At 36.4% G+C, this 25,748-nt stretch overlaps 1 protein-coding gene across 1 annotated transcript in view; it reads left to right on the forward strand.

Annotated features, from left to right (window-relative positions):
- ubr1 (ubiquitin protein ligase E3 component n-recognin 1) overlaps positions 1–25,748 on the forward strand; it is a 79,633-nt gene that overhangs the window by 12,087 nt on the left and 41,798 nt on the right. Inside the window, exons 3-15 of the mRNA XM_087290851.1 lie at positions 3,868–3,946; positions 6,282–6,392; positions 11,228–11,355; positions 12,218–12,356; positions 13,401–13,463; positions 13,550–13,673; positions 14,724–14,831; positions 14,930–15,018; positions 15,110–15,208; positions 20,640–20,797; positions 20,888–20,987; positions 21,062–21,190; positions 23,277–23,457. Of these exons, the coding sequence (XP_087146977.1) occupies positions 3,868–3,946; positions 6,282–6,392; positions 11,228–11,355; positions 12,218–12,356; positions 13,401–13,463; positions 13,550–13,673; positions 14,724–14,831; positions 14,930–15,018; positions 15,110–15,208; positions 20,640–20,797; positions 20,888–20,987; positions 21,062–21,190; positions 23,277–23,457 (1,508 nt within the window). The remainder of the gene's footprint in view (positions 1–3,867; positions 3,947–6,281; positions 6,393–11,227; positions 11,356–12,217; positions 12,357–13,400; positions 13,464–13,549; positions 13,674–14,723; positions 14,832–14,929; positions 15,019–15,109; positions 15,209–20,639; positions 20,798–20,887; positions 20,988–21,061; positions 21,191–23,276; positions 23,458–25,748) is intronic.

Consider the following 25,748-nt stretch of genomic DNA (forward strand, 5'->3'; position numbering starts at 1 on the left):
TGAAGAGTATGCAAAATTAGTCTTTTGACGTTAGATGGTGCTGCAAAACTTTAAGCTTCTAACACCCGCTTTTAACACAGAATAAGAGAAGGAGAGGATGTTCACACACTTGTTGTTAAAGTTACTGGTGACTCAAACAAGCATGGATGGTTCAAGCAGCTGCTCCAGCTCACAAGAGCAATAAGCAGCTCCACGTTCATATCGTCTCTGGGCATCTTCTTCAATGTGCGCTCGCATTGACAGTTTTGCGCTTGAGCGCCTCCAAGTGCTGTTTACTGTAACTTCAGCAGCTCCATGCACGTGAACAAAAGTGCCGATCGGATTGGTGGAGAAGGTTTTGACGTGGCGCGTCAAAACAAAAAAACTAGCATGTGCCGTTTTTTTTTTTATCAATGACGCTTTTGTGCCAGGTGTTTTGCGCGTTGGTGTGCGTAATCACATTGATGCCCTGTATTTAGTCACGAGGCGTTAAACGTTGACGGAAAACGCGAGCAAAAAATGTCTCGGTGTGCACAGGCCTTAAGCCTAACCCCAACCCTAACCTCAACCTAGTAGTCTACTTATAATCTAATAAATTCAACAAACAGACCATCAAAATAAAGTGTGATCCATCGTAAAACAGTGGTTTGTTCTGTAGGCGCTTAAGGTGTGTAACAATAATAAAAATATTGACCTTAAAAGGTTTTTAAAAAAAAATAAAAACTGCTTTTATTCTAGCCAAAATAAAACAAATCGGACTTTCTACAGAAGAAAAAAATACTATTGGAAACACTGTTAAAAAAATCCTTGCTCTGTTAAACGTCATTTGGAGACCATTCGAAAAAGAAAAAAACATTCACTGGAGGTCTAATAATTTTGACTTCAACTGTATGTTCAAACATAACTGAAAATGAGCGAATGAGGAAAAGCAAATAAATAGCGTAAATAAATTTGATAGAATAAAGATATAAATAAAACAGTGCTTTAAGTGTCTCAGACAGGTCTAAAGGTCCTGGTATACTTGAAACAAAACCAAAAAAAGAACAGAAATGACATCATTTTGAACAAAATCTGTCCAAAATTAAGTTCTTTCTGAATTCGTATGGGCAGAAAAAAGCAAACTTTTGGGGGTATTACATTTTGACCTTTGAGCTACCACTGATCCATTGTGTTTATGTAAACGGTGGGTGTGTTCAGGAGCTTTGCCTTTTTTTGAATGTGTTTACTTCTGCCCCCAATTCACTTCATATTTTTATGGAGGTCAAAAAGGAGAACAATAATAACATCAAGATGAACAAACTGAAGAGTCAAGTTGGTTTTTTTCGGAGCAGAGCAGATGTTTACGGAACAATTGTTGTTGTGTTAAGGAGTAAACCGGTACACACCAGCAACAAGATGCATGTACAACTCCACCTTCTGTAGCACAGGGGTGTGTGTGTATGTTTGCAAACAGTATACCATCACTCAGTCTATTAGAATTTATTTTGCTCTCAAACAAAAAAAGAAATAAAAAACAACTAAAGTTTGTTCTTCCTTTTAGTTTGAAGTATACTGGAGCCTTAACTGTTGACTTTTAACATTGACAGAAAGCAGCAGCTGTATTTAATTTAAATATTGAACGCATGGATATCAATATATCTGATTTCTTCCCCAACTATTTACATTCCATGAAGACACAACTGACTGTTTATGAGGAAGATTATGAGATGCAGGAAGTATTTATGCCTGCAGATTAACAGCACGCCAGCACTGGATGCGTTGTTGCTTGGTCAAACACTTATACATATTGGAACTAATACTAAGCCAAACTGCGCTGCTTAAAACACTGCATTATAAACAAGGTGAAACTATGGCAGGACAGATTGATGACTGATGTGTGCCAACACACCGTAACAATGACTTATTTTAGTAGAACTGCAATGCGGATAATTGAAAGCACAGCTGGTGTCAATATACAGTGGGGGAAATAAGTATTCAAGACATGATGTTTTTTCCTGGGAATAATGTTTCTAAAGGAGCTGTTGACATGGACTTAGACCAGATTTTGTTAGAAACCCAAACAATACTAACATAAAAATAAAACTGAAATATTAATTATGTGTAATAACACTGTCATAAAACGAGAAGAAAGTATGGAAGTACTGAAACATATATAATACTTTATAAAAGGCTTTTTTGGTTATTGCAGCTTAAAGATGCCTCTCATATGGAGAATGAATCACATGCATTGCTCAGGTGTGAGTTTTTGACTTCCAACAGAGTGTAAAAATCTTGATGGTTCTGTGGATCTCGTCTATCAGATCTGATTTTTATTTTGTATTCTCTATTGGATTCAAGTTAGGTGAGTGGCTGGACCATTCTACAGCTTAATTTGTTTATTTATTTTTTCTCTGAAACTAGGGCTAGGCGATATGGTCTTTTTTTATAAGTCCCCTATTGTTTTCCCTAACTCCATTTAAACAAATCAATGTAAACTTTACACTTGAGTTGATCAATAAAAGCAATTTATCACCCAGCCCTATCTGAAATCATTTGTGAGTTTCCTTGGCTGTGTTTTGGATCATTGTCTTGCTAAAATGTCTACCCTGGGTTCATCTTCATCATCCTGCTAATGTATATGTTGGACTGAAGGGGCTAATATGAATTTACGATGACAAAGGGCAGATGGTTCTGTATAAGTACTAAGAGATTCTAGCTGCTGTCTGGGCTTTCACTGCCTTTGTACAGCTCCCTTTCTACATGTGTTCCATACTGTTTTCCTGTGTCATTTTATTTTATTACACATAACTTCATTTGTAGACTAATTTGATTTTAGTTTTCTTTGCATGCATGGAATTATTTGGTTGTTACCAACAAATTTCAAATCAACAGCATTTTTTTTTCTATATAGATATATTTTAGAAAAGCCATATCTAAAATATTTCAGTATTGCCTTATATCAAAATATCTATATATATTTTAAATGTGATGTAAACAAATTGAAACCAAAATAAAAACTTTTTTTACCTCACAAATAATCTAAAAACCTTCAATTTCTTCATTATGCTTGTCGTTGTCAAGATACTAAACAACACTTTTCCTTTACTTTTTTTTACTGACATCACATTGTGTTACCTTAAATAGTAAACGAAGGTTCTAACATTAGTAATACAATTACATTAGTAAAATAAACTCAAGCAATGCGTCATATTTAGTATTTATTATTTTATAACCCTAAAGTACTTATTTGCTCACAGGTATTTGTATCAGATTCTAGAAAATAGTATTGATAACAGGATTGATAAAAACCGGTTTCGACTTTCGGTATCGATAAAATCTAAATGATACCCTTGCCTAATTATAAGTGTAGTAATTATAAAGCAAACAGTGTGTTTTGATCAGGATCAAATATATTATCTGTATTTAGTTATTTTTCCTCCAAGTACTTATTTGCTTACAGATATTTGTAAACAGCTAGATAGTTCAACAGTTGTAAAATGACTTAATTTATTTAATTTATTTATTTTTATTTATTTTATTTATTTTTTTACATATTTTTGATATTGTATCAGATTATATAAAATAGTATCAATAGCATTAACGATAGTCAGTATCGATAAAATCTAAATGTTATCCATCCTTAATTTTTAGTGTATTAAGTATAAAGCGAAGTGTGTGTTTTGTGCACGTGATCTACTGATTTCATTGTTTTGGAGCAGCTCCGTTCCACAGTAAAAGCAGCAACTTCTTCAATTATGTGTTGAATTTAATGTGTTTGCAATGGATTCCATGTATGTTTTTTTTTTTTCATGCAGTTAAATGCAGATGGAAATGTGTTGGTTGCCATTGCTGTCAAATTTGTTCTATATTGCTTTCCTTTTCTTCAAGTGTGCTTTTGTTTATTTCTAGGGATTGTGCAATCGATCCCACCTGTGTGCTCTGCATAGAATGCTTCCAGAAGAGTGTGCACAAAAGCCATCGCTACAAGGTACACACACTGTTAATGATTTTTATGAATACTAGTGAATAAACTGTGATTGTTTTCGGCATGTGTATAATACATTTTATTTATTTATTTATTTACATTCAAATGTCAGTCCGTTCTTTTGTTGTGTAAATTTGTAACATCGGTAAAAAAAATCTATGAAGATTTACTGTATGTATTATTTATGAGTAGGCTCGCTTGGAATCTGTGTGCGCAGAAATCTGCAGATTTTTAGCCCATCATTGAGTCTATGTATTTACTTGTGTAAATTTATATTTGCTCAGTTTTAAATTAATTTCACTAATATTATTGTGATATTATAATAATAGTTAAATCAAGTTGTTTATATGATTTATTTACAATACAGCTTGTAAAGTAATATTTTCTGTCTTTTAGTAGATATAATATATGAGTATATGACTTGCTTTGCTTTTAAATAACCAGGAAACATGCGCACGTCTAGAATTCTCAAAGGCAGGTGCTCGATCAAAAACTGATCTAATTGGATTTGCATTGTAAACATTAAATAAAAGTTAAAAGTGTGTTTTTTTATTTTATTTCATAGATTAAGTTTTTGGTTATGATACTTCTAAAATCATTCTGCATAAATTCACAGATGTTGTTTACAAAAATTCTCAGCAGAAATAACAAAAATGTCTTCAGATTCTGTCCTGCCCTACTTATGAGTGTGAATAAGGTATTAACATTAGTTTTATTAAATAAATGTCTGATTATATATGTTTTTTTTTTTTTCCGGAAAATGACGGTTGATAACGATAACATGATGATAATGATATCTATTTTAAATAAAAACTTTTTTGCTGTGATTTAAATATCAGGAGTATTCTATCAAGTATTGATTTATTTACTTTTCTAAAGTAAAAAAAAAAAGTAAAATGTAATAAAACATGTCTGAAAACATGGAACTTTTTGTTAATTTATGCAAAAAGAAAAAAAAAACCTCTAAATTATATGTTTATTTAAAAATATTGGAATTTGTTTTAAGAAATTGGAATAAATTATAGTATAATTGGAATTAGAATACAGTACAGTTGTGGTTTGTGCATTCAGAAAGAATTCATAGCTCTTAACTTTTTCCATATTTTTTATGTTACAGTCTTATTCCAAAATGGATTAAATTCATTTATTTCCTCAAAATTCTGCACATAATACCCCATAATGACCATGTGAAAAAAAAAAAAAAAAAAAAAAATATATATATATATATATATATATATAAATATATATATATATATATATATATATATATATATATATATATATATATATATATATATATATATATATATATATATATATATATATATATATATATTTGAAATTGTTGATAATTTATTAATCACATGTTCATAATTATTCACAGCCTTTGCCGTGAAGCTCTAAATTGAGCTCGGGTACATTCTGTTTTCATTGAGTTCACCAGTGGTAAATTCACCTGTCTAAATAAGGTCCCAGGGTTGACAGTGCATGTAAAAACACAAACCTAGCATGAAGACAAAGGAATTATCAGTAGACCTCCGAGACAGAATTGTCTCGGGGCACAAGGCTGGGGAAGGTTACAGAAAAATTTCTGCTGCTCTGAAAGTTCCAATGAGCACAGTGGACTCCATCATCCGTAAGTGGAAGATGTTTGGAATCACAAGGACTCTTCCTAGAGCTGGTCGGCCCTCTAAGCTGAGTGATCGGGGGGGGGGAAGGGCCTTTGTCAGGGAGGTGATCAATAACCTGATGGTCACGCTGTCTGAGCTCCAGCGTTTTTCTGTGGAGAGAGGAGAACCTTAAAGAAGGACAACCATCTGTACAGCAATTCACCAATCAGGCCTGTATGGTAGAGTGGCCAGACGGAAGCCAGTCCCCGCCTGGAATGCCAAAAGACAAACTAAATTTTCTTGTCTGATGAGACTAAAATTGAATTCTTTGGAGTGAATGACAGGCGTTACATTTGGAGAAAATTTTGGCAAAAATTCCCAAAGACGGGTGTGCCAAGCTCGTGGCATCATATTCAAAAAGACTTGAGGCTGTAATTGCTGCTAAAGGGGCATCAACAAAGTATTGAGCAAAGGCTGTGAATACTTGTCTGCATGTGATTTTTCGGGCTTTTATTTTTAATACATTTGCAACAATTTTTAAAAATCTTTTCTTACATTGTTATTATCTATTGTGTGTAGAATTTTGAGGATATAAATTAATTTAAGCCATTTTGGAATAAAACTGTAAAATGAAAAAATGTGAAAAGTGAAACACTTTGAGTACTTTTTGGATGTCATTTTATGTCATTTTTCTAATTATTATATTATAATTTGTCTTGCTCCCTCAGATGCACGCCTCATCAGGAGGAGGTTTTTGTGACTGTGGAGATGTGGAGGCTTGGAAAACAGGACCCTGCTGCTCTCAACATGACCCTGGCACTGAAGCAACTATGGAGACGGTAAAGTGCACTCTCCATGTTTAGATTGTTGTCCAGTTTTTTTTTTTCCATGGACATTATTGTTGAACTAACTTCCTGCCATGAGGTCAGAGAACCAGATCTGGCCCTGCATTTGTGTGGGAAAATGACACGCTGGATGCCTGGTATGCAAAACTAGTTAGATAAAAAAAAAAAAAAACAAAAACATCAGGCACTAGAGGAGAGAAAAGAAAGGAAAGACTTTAATGAAAGTGTTTGTTGCACAATGATCATTCAGAATTTCCCTAATTTGTTTGTTGTTTTAGTTTTTTACTTTTTTTTTTTTTTTACTTTTGACAAAAAGTAATTATATTATGTTCAATTCACTTAATTTTTTAAGGGTATATTCAATGTCTGGCGATTCAAAAAATAAGGACATGAACGAAAACATGAAATTAATTTACAAAACGCTCCAATCGTCAATTTGTGAGCAGTTTATTAATAAAAATTTTTTGATTTAAACTCAAAAATCTTCATTAACAACTTGTTAATATAAAGGTTGAGTTTAACCTTGAGTTTAAATTGTGCGCAAATAAAAAGTAAGAATTAACTAAAGGGAAAATAACAAACAAACAAACTAACTAACAAATAAAGCTAATTTAAATGCCCAGTTTAAAGCTTTAAAATGTTTTAAAAAATCGTCAGCACCTGCGAGACCAAGACAAAAAAAATACACACACACACACACACACACACACACACACACACACACACACACACACACACACACACACACACACACACAGGGTTGAAGTCAGAATTATTAGCCCCCTTTGATTTTTATTACCCTAACCTGCCTTCTTAACCTAATTAACCTAGTTAAGCCTTTAAATGTCACTTTAAGCTGTATAGAAGTATCTTGAAAAATACTGTCATCATGACAAAGATAAAATAAATCAGTTATTAGAAATGAGCTATTAAAACTCTTAATTTGATTATGTATCTTTAAAGCTATTACTTTGGCAGTACTTGACAAGTCATGCCAAAAAAACTTTATTTTATATTTAAATTTAATTTGTTTAAATTCATTTAAATTTATTTTATTTAAATTTATTTTAATTTTTTTTATTTTCTTTTATTTTATTTACATTTATTTAAATTTATTATATATATATATATATATATATATATATATATATATATATATATATATATATATATAATTATACTTTTAATTGTAATTTATTTCAATGTATTTTAATTTGTTTTACTTTATTTTAATTTTAACTTTATTTTGTTTTAATTTAATTAACTTTTTTATTTATTTATTTTACTTTATTTTAATTTATTTTTAATTTGTTTTTTTTATTGATTTAAATATATTGAGTAAGAGAGAGAGAGAGAAGACGGCATCCATTATTTACAGGCTTAATACTATAATCAAAAACTAAAACCATTAAACCAGGAACAAATTTGTTGCTTGAAATACAATTACCATAAACTGAAAATAAAAGAAAAAAACTTCATTTTTTTAGCATCCTACCAAGGAAATATAAATTATGTTTAGTTTAATTAAAAACTAAATCTCAGTAAAAGCTGAGTAAAACTATAAAGACATATAAAAAGCAAATGCCATGTCTTATGTCAGCAAGTGATGATGTAGTGATGATATTGGATGTGGACATGACTGGGACTGGGCTCTGGAAAAGCAGATGTTGTGATCTGTCGGAAGTGATAAGATCAGAGCTCCAGATCTACACTCGCTCGTTCACTTTACCACATCCTCACCTTTGTGGGAAAACAGCAGGTGCTTTTTCAGTGTTTGACACCCTCAGGCCAGATCTGAACACGCACATAATGAACATGACAGATGGGCCAAAGCAACAAACATCACATCCTGCTCAAAGGGCCTGCTGGGTTTGTTGTATTTTTCTTTATGTGCAGTCGCATTACCTGAGCTTTTTTGGGGGGGGGGGGGGGGGGGGGGAGGGGTGTTTGTGCGTGCGTGTGTTTTTTTTTTTTTTCTTTTAGGTTACTGCAATTACCGAGCAAATGTACATAAGAATATAAACAAATCTTGTGTTTTTGTTTGTAGCAGTGAATGAAGCCACCTAAAAGGTTGGAAAGGAATAGTAAGCTGAAAATTTTAAATATTTGAAAAATGATTACATTTACTAATAATTTATTACCTAATAATTTTAACTTTTGATACACTTGGCTCAAAGATGTAACATTAAGGGAGATGACATGGCGAAGTAAGCATAATATTTATTTTAACGCAATAGAAAATAACATATTCAAAACATCAGTATCAGTATGTTTAATCAGTGTGAATTGCAAATGAATGGATGCAGTAAGTTTTGTCAGCAGTGATGGAAAGAGTACTGAAAAATCATACTCAAGTAACAGTATCATTACTTGCCTAAAAATGTAGTGCAAGCAGAGTTAAAGTATCTGTTGCAAATATTACTCAAAGTATGAGTAAAAAGTAGACCTTTCAAAAGCACTTGAGTAGTGAGTATTACGCTGTAAAAAGCTGATGCATTTACATGTTATTTGTTTGTAAACGTAACATTCTGTAGTGCATTAATTATTGCCCAGCAGGCACACAGTATAATAAAATGTTATTATTAGGTTAGACATAGGTTGTAATACCATGTGACCAAAATTCAAGTCTAGCCAGTGTCCAAGGACAATGTTATTTTGATGTCTAAAAATGACGTTGATATTTGATTGATTTTAGGTTGTGTTAGAAAGTCATCAAAATCCAACGTTGAGCCAACATCGTAAACCAACATCAAATACTGATATTTATTCATCAGGTATCGCAGCTAAAATTCAATGTTTGATAGACATCATAGTGGTAACGTCCACACAACTTCAAGCATTAAATGTCAAGTCAGACATTGATATTTGGTTGATTTTAGGTTGGAAGTTGATATTGGCCTGACCAATTTTCATTTCCAAACAAAATGCAGCATCCCAATCTGACATCATGTTGACGTCTTGTGCCTGCTGGGTATTTAAGGCCATTTTTTCATCATACTGTAAAAATCTGTCATCTTCTCACCAGTGACATGCATCTAAACAGTCTCTGGTTGTGTAAAGATTTTGGACATCATCTTGGACACTTTTCATGCTTCCAAACTGTTTGCAATTATAAATCGCCCATGTCCTAAGCTAGTTCAGTATGATGCGATTTATCTTTTTACTTTCTATGTGTGATTTGGTTAAACAGAAATCACAGGACTGAATTTCCTAATCCTCATAGATAGGAAAAAATAAAGTATTGACTGCAGGTTGAAGGAGAGTAGTGGAGTAAAAACACAGATACCGCACTAAAAATGTACTGAAGGGAAAGTAAAAGTACACATTTTAAAAACTACTTAGTAAATTACAATTTCTGAGAGAAAAAAAACCCCACTCAATTACAGTAGTTTGAGTGTTTGTAATTTGTTTATTTACACCACTGGTTGTCAGTGCTAGTGCATTTATGCACAACAAAACATAATGCCACAAATTGGAGCAGAGCTTTGACCAACTCCCTTAAACAATAATGGAACAGCGGCTCCAAATGAATGAACACTCGCACTTTGTTTAAATAAGAGCGATAGGGATCATCAGGTGAGCTGAAGTCACACCCCAGCCTACAACAGACAAAAAGATACAAAACACAAACCAAAACAACGCAGTCCTAACACACCCGCCTTAAAAAATCTCATGTGAAAAAAAAAAAAAAGATTTTACAATAAATTAACATTTTCACTTTGGGGTGCACTCACTTTTGTTGCCAGGGGTTCAGCTATTATTGGCTGTATTTGTAGTTATTTTGAGAGGACAATAAATTTACACTGCTATACACACTTTACACTGACTACTATTCATTGTGTCAAAGTGTCATTTTTGCAGTGTTGTCCTATGAAAAGATATAAATAAATATTTGCAGAAATCGGAGGGGTGTACTCACTTTTGTGATATATATATATATATATATATATATATATATATATATATATATATATATATATATATATATATATATATATATATATATATATATATATATTAACACATGCGTACATGGAGTAGGACAAGTCACGTCAATTGGAGACCAAACCAACATCACAGGGGCACAAGACAAATTCGCTTAATGTGTTTAATTGTTAAGTTGTATGGCTGTAGGAAACATATCCCTTGCATTAGTTATTGACCCGGACTCTGTAATGAGTGAAGAAATGTCAACTGGGGACCCTCCTCCCACATATACATCAAAATGTTGAAGTGCCCAGATAAGCGCCTGTGTTTCCTTAGGCTAATGACTAATTCAACTAATATGAATTACATTTTTATGAGAATTTATTATTTGGTTACTAAAACCATCAGAATGAGTCTGAAGAAGAACCAATCCGGCCCCCACATGACTTGTGTCAACCTGATTCTCAAAGGGAAGACCTCTCTGTGACCCTGCTAACACAGGAGTATATACTATTTTTCATTCTTAAAAGCTTTTTGGCAATGTGGAGTTCACTCAAACTTAGCAGAGTTCTTTAACAGATTAATCAGTGGACAAATGACTGATGGAAAATTACCAATGTTGAGTTAAAGTCACGACCTAACATACAACCGACAAAAAGATACAAAACACTAACCAAAACAAAGCAGCCCTAACAACCTTTACTCAACTGTAAATGAGTTCAAGCCAGTAAAATCATGAAAAACCACATTACATGTCCCTTTGTTACAGTTGCTTGTGTGTGTGTGTGTGTGTGTGTGTGTGTGTGTGTGTGTGTGCGCGCGCGCGTGTGTGCGCGTGCGTGTGTGCGTGTGTGCGTGCGTGCGTGTGCGTCTGTGTTTGTGTGTTTGTTTGTTTTTTTCAGGATGAGTGTGTGATGGATCCAGGCCTTCAGGAAAGGGCTCAGATGCTGTTCCACCTGCTGCTGCAGTACACAACAGACATGCTGATTTGGGAGGAGAACAATGACCTGTCAGAAGAGCTCAAGCCTAAGTAAGGCCCAATCACAATTCTATTTTTGTACTCCTACCCCCTTCCCCTTGGCCCCTAAAACCAAGTGTGAAGGGGAAGGCCTTCAAATTTTACCCCTAAAGCCTGGTTTATACTGAACGCGTCTGCTAACCCCAACTCCCGAGATGAAGAAGGCATAAAAGCAGTGGTTTTTCATATTTATGTAGGCTAGACAATAAAATGTTTTGTAATATTTTAATCCTTTATATTTATATCCTATACATATTCTTATTATATCCTATATATATATATATCCTTAATATTTAAATTTTTCATATGTAAAGATATTTGCGCATTGCTCTACATCTATTGTGTAGGCTATTAAGCAGTGTGTAAGCGAGGCGCAACTCTGCGCTGGAGCTAAGACCGGGTTTGGTTTGGTCTGATGAAAAATCTATTATAGTTTCTCAAAATAGCAATGCGGCAGCAGTGCGCCTCAGAACGCCTTCCTTTTTAGACCAGAACGCCTATGGGTGCACATATGAGCGCAAATGCATTTGCTATTTAAACAACATGGTGCAAAACAGCAAAACGACACTTGCGTCAAGCTGAAACTAGCAAATAACATTTGCGCCGTGTCTTGCGCCGCATTGCACGGGGTGTATGATAGGGCCTAAAGTCAGCTTTATCGTCAATTCTGCCACATGTATAGAAATACAGAGAATTGAAATTGTTACTCTCAGACCCTGGGTGCAAACAAATAACAAAATCACTACAAGAGGAATGTAAATGTACATTAATATACACAAATTCAAAATTACATCATAACAGAAGACAGTTTTGTGAGGTGCTGTCTCGAAATGACTTTGAAAAAGGTTAAAGATTAATGTTGTTTTGTGTTCAGAGTGAAGGAAGACAGCTACTTCTGTATCCTCTACAACGATGAGCATCACTCATATGACCACGTCATCTACACACTTCAGCGAGCCATCGCCTGTGACCAGAATCAGGCTCAAGTTTATACTGCACTTATTGACAAGGAAGTAAGTATCCCGACCATCTGCTTTCTACACTACCTGACAAAAGTCTTGCCATTGATCGCAGTTGTAAGAGCAACAAATAATAACTTGACTTCTAGTTGATCATTTGGAAAAGTGGCAGAAGGTAGATTTTTCTGATGAATCATCTGTTGAACTGCATCTCAATCATCACAACTACTGCAGAAGACCCATTGGAACCTGCATGAACCCAAGATTCTCACAAAAATCAGCCAAGTTTGGTGAAGGAAAAATCATGGTTTGGGGTTACATTAAGTGTGTGGGGCGTAGGAGAGATCTGCAGAGTAGATGGCAACATCAACAGCCTGAGGTATCAAGACATTTGTGCTGCCTATTACATTACAAACCACAGGAGAGGGAAAATTTTTCCGCAGGATAGCGCTCCTTCTCATACTTCAGCCACCACATCAAAGTTCCTGAAAGCAAAGAATGTCAAGGTACTACAGGATTAGGCAGCCCAGTCACCAGACATAAACATTATGAAGCATATCAGAGGTAAGATGGAGGTATTAAAGATGAATCCAGCGAATCTTGATAAACATCTTGATGAAGAACACTTTCTTTGCCATTTCAAATGACTTTATTTATAAATTAATTGAGTCATTGCAGAGATGTATGGATGCAGTCCTCAAGCTCATGGGAATTATGCGCAATATTAATTATTTTTCCACTGCACCATAATGACTTTATATTCTATACTGTACATTATTATTTGTTAAGTGACATGACTTTTGTCTCAGCAAAGTCAGACCTTACTGTCTTAATTCAATCATTCAAAATCAAGGCATATATATATATATATATATATATATATATATATATATATATATATATATATTTTTTTTTAAATAAGCGTTGAGGCCTTTGTATTTCATATAAGACACTTCTACTAAATGATCAACTAGAAGTCAAGCTAATATTTGTTGTTTCTAAAACTTTTATAGGTGACAAGGCTTTAGTCAGGTAACGTATGTGTCGCATGGTTAACCAAGAGACTTTTTTATATTAGTGCTGTGATTCTTATGGCAGGGGCGAAGAGCAGTGAAAAGAGGGACTCTCAGAACCTGTCAACAAGCCAAGGACAATATCAGGGTAATCATAACTCACTTACATTTTAACATTAAATGCTAACATTTTGTATATGTTTCATGTGAATGTAATGTACTGATCATTTACAGCGTAACTCAGAGCACATTATCCAGAAACCCCTGCGTGTGGAGGTTCTTCACACTGCGGTTATGGCTCATCAGACTTTCGCTCTCAGACTCGGTGCATGGTTTCAGAAGATCATTGGCTATTCAGGTAGACTATTGGAAGCACTGACGGCACTTAACATTTTTTTCATAATTTTCAGGATATTTAAGATATGACCAAAAAGTATGATTAAAAATGAGCCCCGCTGATTCTTACAGTGCAAATGATAGTGATTCACTCATTATTAAATCGTTCATAAATGGGTCTTATTGTAAGTTGTTAGAATTGTATTCTAAATATAGGTCACAAAAATGTGATCTGTTTTTTTCAATTAGTAATACAAATGTTTATAATAGTTGCTGATGTTTGCCTCGCATTTTAAAATCACATTCAGATACATATTACATTTATTACATTCATTCATTCATTCATTCATTTTCTTTTCAGCTTAGTAGCTTTATTATACAGGGATCACCACAGCAGAATGAACCGCCAACATATCCAGTATATGTTTTACGCAGCTCATGCCCTTCCAGCCGCAACCCAACACTGGAAAACACCCATACACTCATACACTTGCATTCACACACATACACTATGGCCCATTTAGTTTATTTAATTCACCTGTAGCGCATGTCTTTGGACTGTGGGGCAAACTAGAGCACCCAGAGGAAACCCAGAGGAAGAACATGCAAACTCCACATAGAAATGCCAACTAACTAAGCCGGGGCTCGAATCAGTGACCTTCTTGCTGTGATACAATTGTGCTACCCACTGTGCCATTGTGATGCCCAGATTTATCACATGTATTTTCTTTTCGGCTTAGTCCTTTTATTAATCTGGGGTCACCACAGCAGAATGAACCGCCAACTTATCCAGCATATCTTTTTACCCAGCGGATGCCCTTCCAGCTGCAACCCATTTCTGTGTAACATCTCATAATTACTATCAGTCAACTTTTGATTGTAAATCTTGAAGATGTTATTGATTTTGTAGTGATTGGATTTATTGATCTGCAAGTTTTGATTTATGTTTTGTTTATTATCCTTCTTTATTTTTATTTGTGTTTTTTTGTTATGTTAATTTGTGTTTACCTTTATGTTTATTAGTTTGTTGTGATTGTGATGCACTGTGTTGTTCTTCTGTTTTATGCTAAAGTTGGCTTCAGGGATGTGTTCTGCCAGATGGCTTTAGAGCCGGCCTCCGACAATGATAAACTCAGCCTGATCAGTCGATTAATGCTGCACGATGCCAAACTGTATAAAGGTCAGTATTGCAATCTCTACTGTTAGGTTATGAATTTTTAATAGTAATTGGCATGCTTGGCACCGAATCTAAACATGTTTTCCTGTAACTCTCCTTAGGAGCCCGCAAGGTTGTCCATGAGTTAATTTTCTGTAGTTTACTGATGGACACAGAATACAAAAGGCAGTTTGCCATGAAATTCACAGAGGTATCATTTTACAGCTGTATTTAGTTTCACATGTATTTGATGTTTGTTTTTAATGTGTGTTTAATATATTCAATGTCACCTCACATTTCAGCACTATAAGCAGCTTCAGGAGGACTTCATCAGTGATGACCATCAGAGAAACATCTCCATCACAGCCCTGTCTGTGCAAATCTTCACTGTGCCCACTTTGGTATGAGTGAAATTACAGCAATTATGTTTTTACTGTCCAACATCTGTCTGTATCTTCTGAACTGTTTTCATAACTGCTCTCACTGCAGTTATGAGTTTCCTGCTTGTAAATATATAGAGTACTGTTTATTATCTTCATCTTTATTTCTATAGCGCTTTTACAATGCAGATTCTGTCAAAGCAGCTTAACATAGAAGTTGTTGGGAATTGAGACTGTGTCAGTCCAGTTTTCATAGTTGAAGTTTAGTTCAGTTTAGTGTGGTTTAAATTTCACTGCTTAAAGTCCAAACACTGAAAAGCAAATCCGTCGATGCGCAGCTCCTCGAGTCCCAAAACAAGCAAGCTAGTGGTGACAGTGGCGAGGAACAAACTTCACCAGTTTGTGAAAGTAAAGGAAAAAAAACTTTCAGAGAAACCAGGATCAGTTAAGCTTGACTATTGTTTGCGCAGAGCTGTAGTCTAGGCACCAGAGGCTAGTAAGCTTCAGGTCTGAGTAGTCACTGGCAGGTGTTTAGGCAAGGCTACGGGATCATTGTGAAGACTCGTCTGTCACTGGGGTCTTTCAGGAATCAGTCTCATGCTCTCCACTCATTCATGACCACCGTAGCATCTACTCAAGATACGGCCGGGTTCAGGATTATGGAGACCTCAGGATAATGTAAAACAGACTAGCATAAGCGCAAAAATCATTCAAATTATAACGTCTTTTGGGGAGTGTTCTCAGCTCCAGTTGTCATATTTTATGCAGCCTTAAGCCTGATTTATACTTCTGCGTCAAGTGACCGGCGTAACCCACGGCGCAGGCAATGCGCGTGGCTGTGCATTTATACTTTTATACTGCGCTGTCTCTGTTGGTCTGCATTAACACTTCCGAAACGCTTGTTGACAGTGAGGTGTAAATGTTCCTTTGTGTCGAGTTTCTTCGCTGCTTTTTTGCTTTTCCTGAACAATTCCGGGATGTACAAGTGGCTCAAACTTTCTCATTTTGAGGCAGGAACCGGCGGACGTGCAGCAACTTTAACTATGAGGTAAACACAAAACAAAACTTTCCATCCGGAGCTCCTTCACGGGACTCCACACTTGTAAACAATCGCTACATTGGGTTCGCGCCATTCGTGCGGCTCCCTGTCCCGCCCCGACTCGTCAGCGCTACCAAGCCGACCAAACACAGAGCTTGCGCTACGCGTTGTTGCGACATGTAGTTACAATTTTTGAGAGGTGCACATCAGTGACTGCGACGGCCACGGCAAAGGGCTATGCGTCAGCGCCGTAGCATACGCCGGTGTTTGACGCAGAAGTATAAATCGGCCTTAACAATTCTTTAGAGCAGGGGTAGGCAAACTTAGTCCTGGAGGGCCAGTGTCCTGCACATTTTAGCTCCAACTCATCAAACACACCTGCTTATAGATTTCTAGTTATCTCCAAGACACTGATTAGCATGTTCAGGTGTGTTTGATTAGGGTTGGAGCTAAAGTCTGCAGGACACCGGCCCTCCAGGACCAAGCTTGCCCACCCTTGCTTTAGAGGATTTGAATTTCAAAGCATTTGTCTTTTGTGTGTATACTAATGCAACTGACATTGATATTAAATTATTTATTAGTAATAGCTCTATTTAATTACAATTATTATAATTATTACACAGTAATTACTGGATTTGCAATTTAGTAATTACACAATCCATACATTTTTCTTTAAGGATGCCCCAAAATTAAAATTCTGGTCCAAATCCCAAAATTCTGGATGCATTTTTTACCAAAATCCAAACCGGAAAAAAGCTTTGTTTTAAGAATCCCAATAGTTGATAAGAAAGTGTCTGGTGTTGCATATAGATTGGATAGAGAGTGTCACGTACAGGTGTTTTGTAAAGCCCACTCGCATTAGTGAGGCACACTTTAAAATTGGCAAATGATATTAGAAGCATGGAGTGTTGATAAAGAGTCTGATTCATACTGATAGGACATACAAAAGCACACTTATTTGCAGAAATGTTGTAGGGCAACTCGATTATATTAATTATTAATTATTAATTAACATTATTAATTAATATTAATTATTGATGAGTCTTCAGATGCTTCCTGAAAATGCCAGATACTCATCTGCTCATGTAGAATTTGATAAATCATTCCACCATGATGGAATATCAGAGGTAAATGTCTTTGCAATAGATTTTATGCCCCTTTGGTATAGTACTACAAAGAAGCGGCTTCATTAGATGAATGCTGGGTCCTGCCATCCACATCAGCTTGAAATAGTGGACTCAAGTAAATGTGTGCAGAGCTAGCAGTTATTTTGTAGGTGAGTGACAGTGTCTTGAATTTGTTTCAAGCTGTGATTCACTGTGTGACGTACACTTGTTGGTCTCGCTGCTGAATTCTCAGTTGCAGAGGCTTGGTGTTGTCTGGGAGGCCAGCCAAGAGAGCATTGCAATAGTCCAGCCTGGACAGGTCAATAGCTTGGACAAGCAGTTGATCAGCATGTTCTAATAGGAAGGATCTAGCTTATCGAATCAGTGGTGAAAAAAGTTGAAGTTAATCATTGGGCTGGTTGGGATTACCAGCAGTTCAGATTTAAAGAGATTGAGTTGAAGGTGGTGGTCCTTCATCCAGCAGGAAAAATCTGGGAGACATAGAGTTGGGTGTCATCAGCACAGCAGTGGTAGGAAAAAAACAGACTCAAGTGATGGCATGTAAATCAGGAAGAGAAACAGGTCAAGAACAGAGCCTTAAGGCACACAGGTGGCAAGGCTCAGATACTTTACTTTCCTAAGAGACCCTAAAGTAAAGAGCGGTTCCTGAGATGCCCATTATCGTGAAGGTAATGCCTTTTATGAAAATTACTTTAAAACGTATTTTTAGCAATCTGAAGGTTTACAGAAGCTGGAAATACATTTCATTTGATTCATACATGTACACAAATGTAAACTGTCTATAAAATCACTTTTTAGTAAGACATTTCATACTCTTTTTGTTTATTAACATGTGTTTATATATCAAAGTAAAATAAACCTAAATCATACATTTAATCCAGAGTTTGCTTTTAAAATCGTCCTGCTGTTATCAGCGCAAAATAAATGTTGAGACGTTCGAGGCCACCAAGGATTCATTGGTTGTGTCCTTCATTACCTGGGAAACGAAGAATACACTTTGAAAGCCTTCAAATTTTTTTTTAAATGAGACAAGCCTTTGTCACACTGCGATGACGCAGCTCTCTTTGGAGGATGCAGCCTCTGAATTGAGGGCCTACTGACACTATGCCATCTGTACCATGCCCAGGCCTGTTTCCTGGATTGTTTGAGAAGTGTGAGTGTGCTGAATCAGGCTCAAGCACGGTTCACTTGGCCGGCCCTGGCCCGGTTGGAAGAGGTGGGCCTGAGCGCGGTTCACTTGAGCTTCCCTGCGGTACGTTTGTAGTGTGAGTGCAAAACGCGCCAAAGCCCGAAACTGAAGGGCGGGACGTGACTTTAAGGGACTGTTTCATATGGATATATTAACCAATACTGTTCAGTGAACGCAAACTGCCATAGTTTATTAAAAAGACACAAACCCCTCACTGCACGAAAGCTGCGCGCCTTCACCAGACCTCCTCATTCTTGCAGCACGAGGACTTTATGATTGTTTATGAGCGTCAAAAGTGGCGGATCTGTTCGGCGAAATATCTGACTGCGTGTCACCGCATCCCTAAGGACTGTTTGGCGAAATGTTTGACTGCATGTCACTGCATAACAAACGACAGAAACGATATAACTAGAGAAATCTCCACTGTGCTGCCGAGTGAGAACGCTTCTCTATAAACAGCGCAGCAGCGATGACGTAAGCGTGCCGAGGCCCGATTGGGGTGTGAGTGCGGGCCGTCGGGGGAGACGGAAGGAGGGACAAGCTTGCCTTGGCCCGGTTCGAGGCAACTGTACCTAGTGTGAGTACGGCCTAAGACACAGCTTGAGAGCAGTGCAGTCTCAGTGGAGTGTTTGTTTTTGAAACTTTGATTGGTCCGATGACCCAGTCTGTTGTGATTGGTCGACTGCGTTCAGAAAGAGACAGAGAAAAAAACCCCCACCATAGCTATGAAATAGCAGCCAGAGAGTATGTGAGAGCCTAATGCAGGAATGCAATAAATGAATGCAGTTAAAGACCAGTATATTTTATCTACTCTTAAACCTAACCCCAAGTAATAACAACGACACACGTTCAGTGTTAATCCACACAGTGGCAAAAGTTAAACTATTTTAAAAATTAACTGAGCCACGTGTTTGTAGGAACAGCTGATGGTGGCCATAGCAAAGACAAACAATAAAGGATTGCAACTTAGAAACTCAGTAAAGGAAGAAACATGCGTCTCGTTTTTAATGTGGTTTTGGACATGATATGTGAACAGCCCTATACAGATTTAACCTGAGAGATACAGTACAAGCACTGATCTATTATCGATATGTGATAACAAGCCACGCAACTTATAACTTATAACACACACAACTTATAACACTCAATTAAACGCATATTTGGCAAAATACAAAAAACAAGGCGACAATTTTAATGACACTTACTCTAGGTTATGATCTGTAGGAAGAAGAAACTGGTCAATTTGAACTGTAAAAGTTACTGACAAAGTACCTTTTAAAAAATACATTTTAACGGAACTGGAAGTACATATTTGGTGATGTACGGTATTGAAGATGATGCAATCAAACAAAGATCTGAACCCAACTAAATTCATTTATTCGACTTTGAGTCAAATTTTTTGCTTAAGAATCAATAGTTTTAAACATGCTGCACTTTTAGATTTCAACCACAGCTGGATGTTTTCATTCACTTAGAGCTGTGTTATAAACTGCATGGAAGATCATTTTCAAAAACCCAAAGTAAGGACTCTTTAACTTTAGCAATTTTAACTAGTGACATGTACCGTGTCCTGTATCGCCATGCTAATGACATCACACACCCTTGATTTCTGATTTGGTTTTATAAAAAACAGGAAAACCAAAGATGCTTTAATATGTTCTGTGTTTGAGTCACATAGCAACATTATAAGTCTGTGGCAAAATGAAAGCTTCATTGCTTTTGTGCTATGTCACACTTGTCTATGCTTATTGCTTCAATTGCTTCCTTACTCTTGTTTCGACAGCTTTCAACCTACCTTTCATACTACCATGATATAAAGTTTAAAATACTTTTCCTATAGGATGTATTGAAGACCACAACTCCCATGATTCCACACTTGCATCATCAAACTATGCTTTTGTCTGTTGTAATTATGCGCACTCTAGTGGCGAATATTACATTCTGTGCTTTAAATACCAGGCAGAATTGCTGATGCTAATGGCTCATTAGTTCTTATCAGATCACTGAAAGTGTATGGTAAAACTATGTGGGAACAGGTCCATATATTCTGACAGAAACATCATTTAGCATTTCATTTGATTACATTTTTTCTTCCAGGCGAGGCAGTTGATTGAGGAGGGCACAGTCATCAAGGTCATTATAGACACTGTAATGGACATGATGAGGGAACATCTGGACAACAACCACCGCTTCCACTTCCAGGGCCACAACCCTGACAAGTTCTTCCGGGTTCAAGTTATCTTCCATGATCTCAGGTCTATATAAATACTGTTTAAATTCTGGACAGTGGTTCATTTTTGACATTTGACTCGATGCAGATTTGTGTCATCCTGCATTTTTTCCAGGTACATTCTAATCAGCAAGCCGTCTATTTGGACCGAGGCATTACGAGTGAAGTTCCTCGAAGGTTTTCGCGTCTTTCTTCACTTTCTCGGCTGTATGCAGGTAATGCTTTCTCCCATCAAAAGCCTTTTAATTCACTTGGATCTGTAGCTCAATGTCTCTTGGTTGTTTTTCAGGGGATGGAAGAGGTGAAGAGGCAGTTTGGTCAGCATGTGGAGGTGGAGCCCGAGTGGGAGGCTGGATTTACACTCCAGATGCAGCTACGCCACATTCTCGCTATGTTTCAGGACTGGTGCTCTTCTGACGTAAGTCACAGCTAATCGAAGATCTAGCTTTCTGCAGTGCTTTTTCAGGGAGACACACAAGCATGACAGATTGGTGATAAGGCAATATTAATGAAAGAATATGATTATATAATATAACATACAGTGAGAGGTATTAAAAGTAAATCAAATAAATCATTCATTCATTAATATTCTTTTCGGCTTAGTCCCTTTATTAATCTGGAGTTGCCACAGCAGAATGAACCGCCAACTGATGAAAAGTAACAAAAAAGTGGATATAGATAGATAGGCAGGCAGGCAGGCAGGCAGGCAGGCAGGCAGGCAGACAGACAGACAGACAGACAGACAGACAGACAGACAGACAGACAGACAGATAGATAGATAGATAGATAGATAGATAGATAGATAGATAGATAGATAGATAGAGTTTTAGTCATCAGCTCAATCACTATATGTCTTTTACTAAAATGTGTTACTCTAAGTCCAGTAGATCAGGGGTTTTTCAAACTTTTACGACACATGCCCCCCCCAAGATTGTCCAATTTTACTCGCGCCCCCCCAGGCACCCCTCCTTCGAGCCAAAATTATAATGCATGTGCAAACATCATTCACATATTACTTGCTGCGTTTTAAGTGTGTAGCATTAATTACATTGAAACTTATACACCTTACCTGATTCAGTGTGATGGCTGAGCCTTTTTCTGTGAGGACAACATGCTAATCTGTGCTTGGATTCCTGACACAACTAACTGTAAATCATCTTCCAAGTTCGCAGAGACCTGAGGGTGTGGTTGAGTCGAACGTTGCATATGTTTACCTGAGCAACAATACTTTAATACAATTAAGACAATACTCTGATTAAGAGTCACCATGTAAACAGCGATTTTTTTGATTACCTTAATCCGACTAAAGTCATAACTGAGCTAAACAGAAATGGAATTGAGACGTGGAGTATGCAGATATTAGTGGCATTATTTAAGTCAACACCGCAGTCAAACTCTTACCGTCATGTAGGAATTTTCGCCACATTTGTGACAAGATCCAAGTAAAGGACCGCACACGCACGCACGCACACAACACGAAATGCAGAAGTTTTTTTCTTTCCATTCGGCGTTCGGTATCAATCATTTGTGTCTAATACCCCAGTTTGTCACAGGGGCATAAATGAAATGTTCAGTGAAAGTTAAACCACCGAACTGCAGTTAAAGTCGAGAAATTGAAGATTAATCACCCAACCCAGATGACACTCTAAAGGAAACGTGAATAGCCTGGTGACGCAACGTTTAAAAAGCACATTTATCTTATTGTCTTATTCAGATTAAGGCAAATAACTATTACTGATGTGACGTATGTAAACATAATCAGTAGTCTTCAAAGTAAGTGAAAGATCCAGATGGTCCTGTTAATTTAATTCAGATGGGCAAAAATTTAATTTAATGTGATGCTTCTTGTTAAATCTGAGACTTACTTTATAACGGAAATCACTCATGCAGTGGAGAACGCTGATTTTTAAAGAAAACAGACCTCAGATGCGCTGATTTTTGCTTTGTCATACAGTTCACCGGAAGCACTTAACCCAGGTAACTGGCAAATTAAAAGTCCTTCTAGCATGAATATTAGAGCTGTGGTGATTAATCAAATCAAGGAGCGATTCTACATCAATTCTGTGATGTAGTTTTGTTTTTATTTTTTCGTAATTCATCGAAGCTTGAAGTTTTTAACAGCAGATGGCGTTCTTGTCAAGTTTTTAACCACGCAAAAAAAAAAACGAAAATAAATTCCCGAATGATTTTAAAGAGAATTATGCAATCCAAAAATCTCAGAATCGATGCAGAATGATGTCTCGATTCTGTTTATCTCCACCGCTGCATTGCGTTTTGTAATCATATTCATGGAAAGAAACTAATGCTCCCACAATAAAATTTTAAAAATCATCTTCAGGGTACAAGATTCTTCAAGATGCTTAGCCCAATCACTTGAATTGCCTGTAGTCTATGTTTAAAGCTATTACTGTTGCATGGCTGATTAGCTTACAAATCTTGTTTATCCACTGGTTAATGAATGACCTGGAAACGTGACACTGTGTGTGCGTGTTGTTTACCCACAGGAGCGGGTTCTGCTGTTGGCCTTCCAGGAGTGTCACAGAGCTCTAATGTCCTGCACAAACCAGCCCTTCCGGAGCGAACCGAAAGACAGCTACATGTGCAAGCAGATCCTCCACGCACGGCCATATAAAGTATCCCAGGAGCCTGTCTCCATCCATTTGCCCATCTCCAGACTACTGGCTGGTTAGCACAATTTATCTATCCGAAAATGACATTTATTTATTATTGTTTTTTTTAAGATTTATGTTTGACGTTTATTAGATAGGACAGTAATTAAACAGGAAGTGAAGTTTGAGAGGGAGAGGGGGGGTGGGGTTGAGAAATGTCCTCGAGCCGGGATTTGAAATCTGGAGGCCCTGACATGCTACTGCACCATATGTGCGCTAACCACTAGGCTATTGTGCTGACCGAAAGTGACATTTGAGGGTTTTCAAAAAGAGGTCTTTATATGCTTTTAACAAATTAGATTTTGTAATGGAATCAGCATCTTAATTGTAGCCTTGGGGTTTCTTCCCAGAACATTTACATTTAGTCAATTAGAAATGTGCTCCTCATAGCATCTAGAATAATTTATAAAATTTTATAAAATTTATAAAAATAATTTATAAAAATAATTCGATGAGTTTTTCTCTCATCTAATATAATGATAAATGTGACGGTTCTTTCCCAACTGTTCACTTTTACAGACATAACCAACATTATTTGAACTCCTGTGGTTTTTATCTGCTTTTGACACAATTCTGTGACCCCGTGAGACTTTTATAATCATGACAAGACACAAGGAGATTTTATGCATGCTTATGACAACTGTTATTAAGTGTCATTCGCTCAGTTATGTCTCTTTATATGCAAAAATGACACTGTTTGAGATGTCTTTGTCATGACAACTTGACATAAACTACACATTTATTTTTCACAATGTAAATAAATACATCAGTATGTGGATAGGAGACCACATGGGAGAACGAGGTTGCTGTTGGAAGTAGTATTAGTGAGGCCAGCAGGGGACGCTCAGCTTGTGGTCTGTGTGAGTCCTGATGCCCCAGTAAACTTAAGGGGACACCATACTATTAGTGGGCTCCATCTTTTGAATGAGACGATTAACTGACTAAATCCCATAGCACTTCTTGTAAAAGAATAGGTGTGTAACCAGGGCTGGATTAACTTAAGGGCTAGGTAAGGGGCCGGGCCAATCCAGAAATTCTCTGTTAATAAAGACAGAAAAATGAAAAGAAAAAAGAAAATGTATTTTATAACATCCTCGTTTAGATGTCAAACATGAATTTTACCCTATATAGCCTATATGACACTTAATAGGGGATTCCCCTTTATTTAAGGATATTTAAGGAAAGTGTTAAGTATTTCAGCACATAAGAGCAAGTAATAAAATATAGCCTATGTTTCATTGCGCTCAGCAGCTATCCACTAATAAAGCTCTTCATGTATTTTAGAAAAAAAGAGAGCCTAGCCTACAGAAAAAAAGGTTGCCTAGTTTCTACTTTTGCTCGCCCAAAAAATGCTCTGTTTGCATGATTTGATTAATATCATCGTATCCAAATACTTAATAAATAATATTTCAAACCTTATTCAGTGTTTATTGTTTTTAGAAAAAAAAATATATATATATTTATTTTTTCAGACAGGCCTTTGTAAAATGAAAGTTTAATATGGCTTTTAAACAGTTTGATTTATGTAAGCTATTGTATATACCTAATTTGGTTTAGCTTTTGTTAGTTTTATATTGGTTGATTTATTTAATGCGATTTTATTATATGCAATGTTTTTAACTCTTTAAATTATTTCAATATAACTTAGGCTATTTTATGAAGATATGACACGATTGTTTTGAGCATACAAAGGTGGACACGAAATTTGTAAAGTTTCATGTCTTTCTGTTGTATTTGTATTTTGTATTATCTCCAAAATAAAAAACAAAAAGCAAAAAGCCCCTCACGGCATCAACAGAGCTGTGAAGAGAGTGACTTTTCCTCAGTCTCACGCACATAAACAGGCATCTAAACACGCACAAACACACCTTTTAAACTTGACAAAAACTCTCGACAACCTTTACTGTCTGCTGTGTCTTTAATGTGGTGTAAAGATTATTATGCATTATTGAAACATCAAGGCGGACGCAGCAAAGAAAAGTCACTTATTTAAAAGGGAAACACGGGTAATCATGCGCAAAAACACCCCAGCCTATAAGGCCAGATGTTTTCTTTCCCTTATTTATTTATTAGTTTGGCGCATACTCATGTGCGATTGGAAAACTTTGTCCGTACTCCGCCTCTACTTTCACTCCGCCCCCAAGCCCCAGCTGGCCCTCTTTGGCCCAAGGTATTTGGCGGGCCGAAAAAGGCCAACAGCCTGATTAAGCCCTGGAAGTGACAGTGGAAACGCGACTGGCCTTGGCTCGCCCTGGCTCGGTCACTTTAGGCGCAATAGTGCAAACGCAGCTAATCAGAATATTGATT

This window comes from Danio rerio, chromosome 17, assembly GCF_052040795.2.
Source record: "Danio rerio strain M-AB ecotype USA chromosome 17, GRCz13ab, whole genome shotgun sequence".
Classification (NCBI taxonomy): domain Eukaryota; kingdom Metazoa; phylum Chordata; class Actinopteri; order Cypriniformes; family Danionidae; genus Danio; species Danio rerio.